We start from the raw sequence: 12,817 nt of genomic DNA on the forward strand, positions 1-12,817 counted from the left end.
CACTACCTGAGCCACTTGTGTGGGTTGTAGAGTCCGTCTCATGCTACCACGAGTGTGAAAGCACCACCAACATTCAAAAGTGATCAAAACATCAGCCAAAAAGCATAGGTACTGAGATGTGGTCTGTGGTCCCCACCTGCAGAACCATTCCTGTATTGAGTGTGTCTTGCTAATTGGCAATAATTTCCACCTGTTGTCTATTCCATTTGCACAACAGCATGTGAAATTGATTGTCAATCAGTGTTGCTTCCTAAGTGGACAGTTTGATTTCACAGAACTTTGATTTACTTGGAGTTATATTCTGTTGTTTAAGTGTTCCCTTTATTTTTTTGAGCAGTGTATAACAGTACAATCAGAAAACAACAAATATGAACATACTACAAGTATGTGCCAAAAATAAAAAAAGAGTAAAAAAGAAATATATCAGATCTCACAGAGGTAGCTTTGGTAATGTCTCTGTTGACCACGTCTACATTTGTGAACATGATATTTGATGAAGCAAAAAATGCAAAATGACCCCCTGAGAACAGCAGGCTATGGTCAGGGATTAGGGTCTATGGAAATCCATGTCAAGTAAAATGAATTTCTCTCATCCCTGCACTGGCTACAAGTTCATTCTGCTTGGATTATAAAACACTGCTCTGAACATATTAAGCTCTGAAACACTTTCAAGGCTATACGCATCACTTCTGGACAACATGGAAGTAAACAGGTATCTGTGCTAGGCTAAAAGCACTGTCCAGAGAATGGCCGACTGGAGGAAACATCACTGCGATATCCATGTGAAGGCTAGGGAAGTGAGCAAGCACCCGTGCAAAGGTAATAGGTAACCCTTGCGGACCCTACTGCAGTCTTTTGATCTACAGCTAACCACATGCTGTGCTAACTGTACATTCAGTCAATATGTGAAAGGTCTAATTAACAAGTTTTGGGTACAAGGGCATAACCTATGGATATGTGTATCCGGACTACTAGTAAGAATTACTGAAGAATTACTAGACCCCTGTAGTAGATTTCACTAGTAAAACAAATAATTACTTTTTTTAATTGCACTATTTAATAGTCAGAATTACAGTGTAGACCTCTGGCATAGGCCTTACTAGTAAAAGAAATAATCATTGATATTTGTAATTGGACTTTTTACTTGTCAGAATTACAGTGTAGACCTCTGGAGTAGATTTCACTAGTAAAAAAAGAATTACTTTTTTTAATTGCACTATTTAATAGTCAGAATTACAGTGTAGACCTCTGGAGTAGATTTCACTAGTAAAACAAATAATTACTTTTTTTAATTGCACTATTTAATAGTCAGAATTACAGTGTAGACCTCTGGCGCAGGCCTTACTAGTAAAAGAAATAATCATTGATATTTGTAATTGGACTTTTTACTTGTCAGAATTACAGTGTAGACCTCTGGAGTAGGCTTTACTAGTTAAAAAGAAATCATTTATATTTTTAATTGTACTATTTAATAGTCAAAATTACAGTGTAGACCACTGGAGTAGGCCTTGCTAGTAAAACAAAAATAAATATAGATTTTTTAATTGCACTATTTAATAGTCAGAATTACTATTTTTACTACAGAATTGTAGACCTCTGGAGTAGTTTTTAAAAATTAATTTTAAAAAAGTTTGTGCTGCTGAATTGTTCATATATTGAAAGTGAATATAAATGTAAATATATAAAACTACATTTTATATATTATATAGATTATATATATTTATATACATTTTATTCTACATTTATTATTCTATTACAACTAGCCAAAACCAAATAGGAGTTTTATTAAATTAGCTTTTGTAATAGTCAGAATACAAGTATTCACGTACATTACATTTATTTTGTAAACAAAAAAAGGCAAATATATTTAACTAGATTTTTTACTAGTAAAAAAGAGAATTGTATTCCTTGTAAATCAGTGGAAACATGCAGTATAGCTATAGTGTCCCGGCAGCGACTAGTCATCTGCCTTTATAAATCTGTAGATCTGGTCTTATTATTAGTGAAACTAGTTTTGCACTAGGATATACTGCATTACAGAGCTCCTGAATTTAATCTTTACTAGTAAATCTTTATGTTGTACCGCTGATGGTATTTTAGGCTAACTCTGCTTGCCATACTCGACCCAGCCCGCGGAGCTCCTCCCCTGCAGCACGGGGCAGCTCAGCTGAACTTCAGTCAGTAGGGCGGATTTCAGGAAGAAGGCCGAACCGGAAAAACAGGCTTTAACCTAAACGCCTGAGTCTCGGAGACAGAAACAGCACGCAGGCCTGTGTTTATTTACTTTAGTTTTTAGGTCAAAACGGAGCGAACCTGAGTCAAAGGAAACGACCACGTCTCTGCGAGCGGTCTCCACCGCCAGGCAGGGAGGAGGAAAGCGAAAGTAAACCTTCTGGCAGCAACATGGCCGCGAACACGATGGACGAGGATTTCACCGAAAGACCGTCTCTTCTCGAGTCAGACCTGACCTGCCCGGTGTGTAAGGAGCTGTTCCGGGACCCCGTGTTGTTGTCGTGCAGTCACAGCTTTTGCCGAGCCTGTCTGGAGGCCAGCTGGAAGCACAAACCCTCCAAAGAGTGTCCCGTGTGCAGGAAGTGCTGTGAAGGTGAGCCGATACCGAATCGGGCTCTGAAAAACACCTGCGAGTCCTTCCAGAAGGAGAAAGGCTGGAGAGTCCCCGGAGCCATCGAGGTTCTCTGTGGTCTACACCAGAGAGACCTCCAGCTCTTCTGTATTAAAGACGAGGCGCCCATATGCGTCGACTGCGTGACACTGCACAGCGGGCACGACTTCCTGCCATTGGACCAGGGGGTTCCCTTCTGTAAGGTAAACAAGCCAGTCCCACACGGTGGGCTGCATTATTGGGCTGTCTGCTGTATTATTCAGCTGGTAACCTGGAGTTCAGGGATTATTAGCTGCCATCTACCATTTCTTAGACATCTGACTTTCCATAATCACCCATGATAAGATTTTTTAACTGTAAGAATTTTAAAACTCACTGTTCACCCCAGTCACAGTCCCTTGAGTACTATTTGATACTGATATCAGTCTGATACTTTTGGTCTTCAAAAGCTACTACATTTAAAAATGAGTGATTATATTAAAAATTAGTGATAAAATTAAGAGATTAAGATCCTTTCATGCAGTGGAGCACACACAAAAAACACACCTGTAACTATGAACAGTGAGCACACATGCCTGGAGCGTAGAGCTGGGCAATATCACAGTATTTGTATCCTATTGTGATAAATTTGTTATCGTGATGCACAGTATGCTTCTATGAGTGTGTCGTGAATATCGCCACACTGATTATCTGCATGTATTTTTACAAAGAGTGTGTAAAGTGCACGTATTTGTCACTGTACTACATACAGCGAAATGTTTTCTCTGCATTTAACCCATCTGTGGTAGTGAACACACACACACACACACACACACACACACACACTAGTAAACTAGGGGCAGTGAGTACACACACACACACTGCAGAGAGGGTAAAGGGCCCAACAGTGGCAGCTTGCACGGGAATCAAACCCCAACCCTGTTACCAATAGCCCAGCGCTCTAACCGCTGAGCCACCACTGACCCAATTAATAATAAGTCTTATTTAATTAAATGGAGTTCAGCATAATTTGAGTAAAAATCACGGTCCTCAGTATGGGAGAGTATTTGGATAGCAGTTTAAAAAAATAATGCTGTTGATGCATTTTGTGTACATGATAACATTATGCAAAAAATATAGTAAAATATGTCTTTTAAATATCGTGATATAAAATTTTCCATATCGCCCAGCTCTACTGGAATGGGAGAAATTGAGTCAAGTGCCTTACTCAAGAACACCTCAGCCATGCCGGTCCGGGGCATCACACTGTTCTGGTCCCTAGCCCCACTCTAACCCTTAAGCTGCCCTAGTTAGTAATTTGTATTAGTGATTAATGTAACTTCACTCAAGAAGAGCATCCTAGGGTAGGATATCTCTTTACAAACCCTAAAGAAGAAATAAACCACTGATGTGACATAACACGATGGGAGAGTGCGCTAATACAGGCTAGATGTGTTACAGGGATAGATTGGATTTTTTTTTTCCTTCAGTCATTTGTGCTGATTTCAGTCTGACATTGGTATTCATTTAAGTTATATGCCACCTGTAATGGAAACTAAGCTTACAGAGATCCGAGTCTCAGTCTGCAAGTCCGTGCTGACAGTGGCAGAACCCATCTTTTACTGGTCAGCACTGGTTAGCAAATTAAAATAACCCAACAAAAGCATAAAACAAAGAATTAACCAATAGATACACAGTAATGAAAACTGAATAAAGACATAGAAGGAAGACTAATACTACACAGATGTGTTCAGATTTAACAACGGAAAACCAGTTAGCAGTAAAGGTTTTAGTAAGAGTAGGTGCAGGACTATCAGGAGGATGAGGGGAGCATGATGGTGGGGGTCTTTGGCTGAGCCAGAGGGTGAATAGCATGTGCAGGTGGCTCCATAGTGGTGGAGTTGGTCTGGAGGATAAGCAGCTACATAGATACCCTGTCAAAGGAAGGCGGTTCAGCTCAGCAAAAACAAATAAAAAATACACAGTGACTCCAGAAGGCCCCCCTTTAACAAACTAGCTGAAAAGGGGGAGCCAGGAGGAAGCACAGAGGTGGCGTTCCTTGAGACATGAGAGCATTTTTGCCCGACTGTCAGCGAACCTAAGTGAACTTGTGAGACTCAACCAGAAATCTTTGTGAATGTTTGTGAATCACCAGATCTGCATTTTTTATCTAATGAGGATAAACAAGAGAGTTTTCAGCCTGGACTTCTTAAGTTGAGACTGTGTCTAAGTCTCCCTATTGGATTTACAGCAGTTTAATGTGCTGCTACTGCAGATGTTTTGCAGTGGAGATATTGGATTAGAAGGTTTTTGGGGAAAACAATAACATGCTGTTTTTGGCTGTTGGGAAGCAAACATAACTTTGCAGCCTTCCTGAGGTGTAGACATATGAAAGAAATGACTGAAGTCCATATTTAGTCTCTGACTTAATTTCGCACAATAAAGAGCAGTCTACCCAAATAACGCTTAATTGCATATATCAGTAATAAAGTTGTAGTAACAGATCCTGTTTAATTATAAGGGGCAATAAGAGGTTGGAAAACCGCATGACTTGATTTTGCTACCTTAAATCAGACAGACATTATAAAAAACTTTAAGGATGCACTCATGTACAACAGAAATCTCTTTTAAGAACGTGTTTTGTTGCAGGATGAGCTCAACATGAAGATCAGCATCCTCGCTCATAAGCTGGAGTCTTTCAAGAGAATGAAGAAACGATATGGTGACACAGTTACTTTTATTCAGGTAATTACATTCACTCGTCTATCACTCGCTGTGGTTTCTAGCCAAATCTTATTACTGCTATTGATATTTCTGCTGATGGAGGAAACAAATAAGTAATATAATTGATTGTATTCATTATGATTGAGTGTAAACTCCTGTTTTCGTCGCATTTCTCAGAGCCAGTCTGAGGAGGCAGAGAAGCAAATCAAACAGGAGTTTGAAAGACTTCATCAGCTCCTGAATGATGAAGAGGCTATCAGAATTAGAGCCCTGAAAAAAGAAGAAGATCAGAAGAAGCAGATCGTAAAGGAGAAGATTGACACCATAGCTCGTGAAATCAACTCTCTCTCTGAGCTGATTCAGTCCGTGAGGAGGGAAATGGGGGCAGAGGATTTGACTTTCCTACAAGTATGAGGCCTACTGCTGGTTAAACACACTGTGTCCTGTCTTGCGTTACCTTTTTAATATTGCAGCTCATTCCTCATACTGTACTCTTTTCTTTACAGAACTTCCAAACTCTTAAACGAAGGTAAGCTAGCTTCTATTCTATCAAAACTAGAAACTAATAAAACCTTCAAGTTTTTAAACATTCAAGTTATTAAAATCTTATCGATCACAGAGCTCAGTGGACTGCTGAAGACCCTCCGAAGGTTCATGGAGCTCTCATTAACATGGCTGTGCATGTTGGAGCGCTGGGTTACAAAGTCTGGGAGAGCATGCAGTCTCATGTTAAGTGTCGTAAGTGTCCAGTTTTGTATCAGAAAGCCAAACCGTTGAGGGTAGAGCTGGGCAATATCACAATATTTTATCATATCGTAATAAATGTTGTTATCATGGTGCACAGTATGCTTTAATGAGTATATCTTAAAGTGCACTGATTATCTGCACATTTCATAAGTGTAATTAGTCTTATTTAATTAAATGAAGTGCAGCGCAGTCTGTGTAAAAATCATAGTATTCAGTATGGGAGGTCTTATGCTGTTGGTGCATTTTGTCTACATGACAAAATATTGCGATAATTATTGTATATTATAAAAAATGGGTGTTTGTCTTTTGATGAACACAGCTAAGAGGTTTTACAGCTTTGAATTAGTATGATGTGCTATCACTTTGAAGGATTTGTAATGTGCAGTTTCTGACAAACCAGTCTGGGGACTTGCTCCATAGACTAGAGCCATGCATGGTAATGTAAAACCCTATTCAGATGGGATTAGTTTTACATGGTTGGTGGGGTAACGTTATTTGACCCCGGGCCGTCTGTGATGTTATTGACGGATTCACACAGAATAAGACTTCTCATATACGTGACAGAGATGGGAGTGGTTCCTCCATCTGTGCCTCAACAACATACTCTGTTGTAAACCCAATAGAGTTGGCTTATTAGTAAAATGTTTTTTGTGTGTTTTTCTCAAGTATGCAGTCGCTCAAACACGCATTCAGTTGTGTCATGTATTGTGTGCCGGAGTGAAAGTAAGTGAAACCTGCAGAACAGCACAAGCAAGCAGGTTGTACAAGTCTGTGAGTAAATGTGGAAATGCTCATGGGTTATATGACACGCTATATCAAAATTGAGGATTTTCCCAAGGATTTCTTTGAGGAGCCACTTTTCTCGCAGCAAAAATCACTCCCCTACACTCTCAGGCTAAATGTATTAAACAGTCACATGTTGTTGGTGTTGGTGAGTAGCCATGTCCATATTTGTCATTTATACTGATAGTATTTATAGTATACATACAAAATACATCATTCTTTATTTAGGGGTTAGGGTTAGGGTATTTAGGGGTATTATGATGATATTTTATTGAAATCATGATAAATGTAGTTATCGTGATACAAGGGAGCATATCATGACTATTGTCATGTGATCGACTGTATGTTTCATTATAGAGAGTGTAATTATTACTGTTTAATTAGATGAAGTACAGCAGATTTTGAATATTATTAATTGCTCAGTATGGGAGAGCATTTAAATAGCAGTTCTTAAGAATCTGTCAGTGCTGATGCATTTGGTCTGCATGTCAAAATATCACAGTTGTCTTTAACTATTGTGATCTAATATTTTTACCATATTGCCCAGCACTGCCCTTGTTATACCTCAGCATATAAATACTTATTGATGCTATATTGTTTATTATGTGTTGTATAACATGTACACACACACACAGATAAGTAAGTGCAATGTAATTTGTAGTCTAGTGTAGTTAATTCTGATTCTGTGTGGACAAACCTTCTTGCACTGAAGAATCTGAAAAATGCTATGTCATTAATTTATCATTATGTCTTCTCATACAAGGCTACTCGCTTTGGACATTTTCAACTTTAAAAAGGACCAAATAGTGAATTAAGTGTAGTAACATGTACTAGGCCTGGCATTTATTGTAATCAGTTCTTTCCGTCTTCTTCACAGTTCCTGTGATCATGGATCCAAACACTGTTTCCCCCTGGCTCTCCATGTCCCCTGACTACGCAAGTGTGAGGGACAGTCCAGAAAGGCAGTCCTTCCCAGATAACCCAGAGCGCTTCGACCCCTGTGTATTTGTCTTGGGCTCCGAGGGATTCACCTCTGGGCGCCACCGGTGGGAGGTGAATGTGGGAGATAACCCCAAGTGGATCGTCGGGGTGTGCAAAGAATCAGTGGCCCGCAAGAGAAAGTTCACAGTGACCACGTCTGGAGGAGTGTGGAGCATCGGGCTGAGCAAAGGAGTGTACAATGCCTTGACCACACCACGCACCGTGCTGACCGTGGACAGGAGGCCAGAGACGATCAGAGTGAAGCTCAATATGGAGAAGGGGGAGGTGTCCTTCTGGGATGCGGGCAGCGGAAGGCACCTCTGCACCTACACTGATAAATTCCCTTCCAAGCTCTTCCCACTGTTTGGTCCTGGGCTCCATCACACACCCATGGCTGTCCTGCCTGCCAAGCTGACTATCCATAAGCAGTAATGTTGCATGCTGTTTAACCAAAGAACTGCTCTGCCAACACTGGGTAAATCTCACTAATTTGTTTTATAGGGTCACTATATTTGTTTTTTAGAATAAGATAGTCATGTGAAAAATGACGACATCCCATGCAAGCCTTTGTCTATTTGACATATTTAAACATTGCAGCATTTGATGGCTTATCAGTTTCAAACATCTGATTCTGTGTCAGTTAAATCTAAATTCTTGCACCACATGATGACTCACTTCACATGTTATGGGCGTGGAAGTCACGCCCTGTAAGATATGCCCAATCTGAAGAAGTTAGCAAAGAGGCTAAAGCTAGGAAGCTTGCAGATCCAGCCTCAAGCCAGCAGCCTCTTCTGTCTTTGTTCAACAGTGCAAAAGACCAGAGCCATTAAGAGGAAAATAATGGAATTCATAGCATTGGATGGCCAGCTATTTTATCTAGTCGAGGACAGAGGTTTTAGATACATTACTGAGCTTAAGATACACAATACAAAATAGACTTCTCCAACATCATGCTACCAGAAATGTTTTATCTCATTTCACAGCACACATGCAGTCTACCCTACGCAGGTCCCAAGCCCATAGAGATACTGTACTTCATTTTTAGTTGGTATGTAAAAAGAAAATGTTTGTCTGATACCCTACTGTACTTTATTTTGAGATTTGAGAATTTTAAATGAAAGAAAATGTATGTATATTGTATGTGAATTTGTGTAATATAAATGCAGTTAGGATACCCCCATATTTATTACTACTTAAAGTGTCAGCTGAAGATGATTATAACATGGTTAGACAGAGTTTTGGAGGAGCCTGTCTTATTTAAACCTCAGACGAGATCCAAAACTAGTTAACTTTGTCCAAGAAATAATTGAGTGGAGAGTGAAGAACATGGCCAACATGGCCAGGTGAGGCCATTATTTATTAAGCGCTTTTCACAATATTTTGTCACTAGGCAGCTTCGTAGAGATCTGAGTCCGAGCCTAAAGAACAGCATCTACCGTCAGAATTACACTGCACAAGCTAGATTTTAGGGGACGTGTGCAAGGAAAAGACCTTTTCTGTTAAAGAAACAGGGTAAGACTGAGGTTTACCAGAGAAACAGACCAAGACCAGGACATCTGGAACAATGTGTTTTGGACAAATGAATTAATTCAAGGTTGAAATGTGTGAACACAGATAACAGAGGACCTGTTTGGCGTAAACCAAACACAGCATTTGAGCACAAGACCCCATATCAACTGTAAAGCATGGAGGTGGAAATGTCATGGGTTGCTTTGCTACAGCTTAGGGTGTCCCCATTTTTTCCTGCCAAAATATCAAATTTCTCCTAATTACATTTCTTCAGTTTTATGTGTTTTAGTTATATGACCTCCATCTCTCAATATAATTCAAATGATAATGACATCTTTATGTTTAAATATGTTAAAGACAAAGGTTTTCATGGGGTGTCCTCTTTTTCGCAAGACTGTATTTACTGATGCCTTTTTAGCAGAGCTGAGTGCCTTTACAGTCTTTTACTGCAATCCTGGGACTCCATTACACTGCACAGGCTTATGTATTCACTCGCTAGCACTTCAGCGTGTGCTATCATGGACGATCACTTTGGCATGCTTCCCTGTACATAATGAAATAACAGAAGATCTGTTTTGAAACATATTTGTCACAGAAGACAATGAACAGATGCTTCAGCTTGATCACTGATCAAGGCAGGAGCTTTTAAACATGGGTGTAACAAAGCTGAACAGGGTGGCAGTTGTAAACCTCTGCAGTGCAAGATTACAATTGCATGGGAGTCCTGCAGAATGACTATTTACTACAACATGACAAGTCTAGAAATATGCAAGGGTGAGTAGAAAGGAACATTTTATAACATAAGAACATATATAGAAACAGTAAAGAGTTCAAAACGTATGGTGTTTAACTGTACTTGATTTATGACAAGATTTAATAAATATTTTTTTTATATATTATGCATATTATATTTCTTAACAAGCTACTGACATTTTTGTACCTGAGAAATGCTGTTGTAGCTCTTTTGGTTCCACCATTTTTGTAATTCCAATAGACGATACAACTGAGCAACTGAATAGAAATAGTGTGGTGGGAGAAATTACTGTGATGCACAACACAAGAATCAGGCTAGGACAAAATGTAAGTCTCCCTTTTACAAATCACTCTTATGATCCGGATTGATTATGAAGAAATATTTACATTAAATTATAGTTATTTGTATGAGGTTTTGGGTTACTTTACACTGTTTGTTATTTTAGCAGCTGTGTTTAACATCTGTTGAAAATAAATGAAGGGTTTTGAATAAATTGTGGGTGTTTGAGACCTCTCTCTTGAGTGTTTTTGTTCTTAAATCAAGAAAACAAACAAAGTCTTAAAATTTCTTTTTATTAATACAGAAATGTTTTAGGTTTGACACTGCTCCCAGAAAACACATAGTGCCCATCAGTGAGCTCCCACAGTGTGCCCACACCCTATGGCTCTTTAAAATGCACATGGGAGAATAAGATTAATTGGCTGCAAAGTAGACAGAACAGAAATCAGGCACATCATAATTCTGAGATATCGTCAACATTTTTAAATACTAACCCTATTGAGAACTATAATACACCTCATTCTATCAGGACGAGTATTACTGGTAATTCTGTTGGACATTTTTCTACCAGTAAATAGAATATTAATTGGCTGGCACAGCAGATACTGTTTTTTCATTGTTGTTGATGATGTAACTGGTGATAACAGTAGCCCAATAAATTCTGAGGTGTATAGAAGCAACTTATGAGCTCAAACATATTACTAAAGAAACTGAAAAGAGTCCAGTTACTCACCTGATATGAATTTCATTAAGTAAGCCATTCATATGGTGAAGGAGCCCCTTGCTTAGCAAAGCATCACTGATGCTTAAGATATGATGCGTTTGAGTCGCAGAATTCATTTAGGCCTTTGCATGCAAAGAATATGCAGCAAAGCACTAAACATGGCTAATGTACAATACATCATACAAGTATGATCAAAACTGTGGCTGTGTTTTTAAAAGTGAGTCGCTCTCTTGAGGTCATGCCACAGCATCTTATTTAGGTTGAGGTCAGGACAGGTTGACTGGGCCACTCCAGAAGGCGTATTTCCTTTTGTTAAAGCCATTCTGTTGTTGATTTACTTCTATTTTGGGTGTAGTCCTGTTGCATCACTCATCCCCTGTTGAGCTTCAGTTGGTGGACAGATGGTCTTATGTTGTCCTGCAAAGTGTCTTAGTATACTTGGGAATTCATTTTTCCGTTGATGACAGCTGATCTGTCCAGACCCTGAGGCAACAAAGCAGCCCCAAACCATGATGCCCCCGCCACCATATTTCACAGTTGGGATGAGATAGCGTTGCGTTGTGTGTTCCATCTAAACAACTCAGTTTTGGTTTCATCTGTTCATTGAATATTTTGCCAGTATTGCTGTGGAACGTCAACAAACTTCAAACATGCAGCAATGTTTTTTTTTTGTTTTTTTTGGACAGCAGTGGCTTCCTCTCTGGTATCCTCCCATGAACTCTGTTCTTGTTTAATGTTTTACTTATTGTAGATTTGTCAACAAAAATGCTTTAGCTGTTCACCTCGTTGAGCATGCTGCGCTGTGCTCTTGCAGTCATCTTTACAGGACGACCACACCTAGGGAGAGTAGCAACAGTTCTGAACTTTCTCCATTTGTAGACAGTCTGTCTTACCGTGGACACTTGAACATCAAGGCTTTTAGAGATACTTTTGTAACCCTTTCCAGCTTCATGCAAGTCAACAAATCTTGAACGTAGGTCTTCTGAGAGCTCTTTTGTGCGAGGCATGGTTCACATCAGGAAATGCTAAAACCTAAAACTGGTGTGTGTGTTTTACATGGCAGGGAAGCTTTAACCAACACATCCAATCTCATCACACTGATTGGACTCCTGGTTGGATGACGTCATTAGCCTAGGGGTTCACATACTTTTTCCACCCTACACTGTGAATGTTTATATGTTGCGTTAAAAAAAAACTTCAATACACATCATTAATTTAAGCAGTGTTTGTCTATTGTTGTGGCACATTTAATAACCAGTTTATTCAGAAATCCAAGTAATCCCAAAGCGTTCACATACTTTTTCTTGAAACTGTGTTAACTTACAGCAACAGTTAAGAATGTTGTTCTTCTTGAGAAGTTACTATTTTGGAGAGATAAAATAGACAATATGTAATCAATATTAGTCACCTTGCGTGTTTCCGTTTGTGGTAACTTCAGGCTCCTGCAGATAGCATTGCATAAAGATGATCAGGCTATAAATATCTGCAAGCTGGATTCACAGATTGAGAAGAGGTGGTACAGTGCAGTGAATGTCTCATTTGATGTGTGGAAAATGGGTCACAGAGCAGATGATAACGATTGGCTAAAAGGAGTGATTGCATTTGAGCATGTCAAAGGCCACAGTGTGAAGGAACATAGCTGAAGCTGCAGGTCTATGCGAGTGTATGGTCATACAGGTCTACCAGCAGTGGCAAAAACCCCAGTCTACACAAA

At 39.4% G+C, this 12,817-nt stretch overlaps 1 protein-coding gene across 1 annotated transcript; it reads left to right on the top strand.

The window, feature by feature from the left end:
* The first annotated feature begins 2,149 nt into the window (after positions 1-2,149).
* trim35-28 (tripartite motif containing 35-28) lies at positions 2,150-10,609 on the top strand. The gene is made up of 6 exons (XM_072691856.1): positions 2,150-2,826; positions 5,252-5,347; positions 5,504-5,734; positions 5,833-5,855; positions 5,946-6,064; positions 7,734-10,609. The coding sequence occupies exons 1-6, from the start codon at positions 2,404-2,406 to the stop codon at positions 8,267-8,269; spliced, it is 1,428 nt and encodes a 475-aa protein (XP_072547957.1). The 5' UTR covers positions 2,150-2,403; the 3' UTR covers positions 8,270-10,609.
* The last annotated feature ends 2,208 nt before the right edge of the window (positions 10,610-12,817 follow it).

Source organism: Salminus brasiliensis, chromosome 1, assembly GCF_030463535.1.
Source record: "Salminus brasiliensis chromosome 1, fSalBra1.hap2, whole genome shotgun sequence".
NCBI lineage: Eukaryota > Metazoa > Chordata > Actinopteri > Characiformes > Bryconidae > Salminus > Salminus brasiliensis.

Excerpts from the sequence above, each read along its gene's own strand:
- trim35-28 (XM_072691856.1), top strand. The coding sequence starts at position 2,404 with ATGGCCGCGAACACGATGGACGAGGATTTCACCGAAAGACCGTCTCTT. Across the intron at positions 2,827-5,251 it reads AGGGGGTTCCCTTCTGTAAG|GATGAGCTCAACATGAAGAT; the intron begins GTAAACAAGCCA and ends GTTTTGTTGCAG. Across the intron at positions 5,735-5,832 it reads AGGATTTGACTTTCCTACAA|AACTTCCAAACTCTTAAACG; the intron begins GTATGAGGCCTA and ends TTTTCTTTACAG.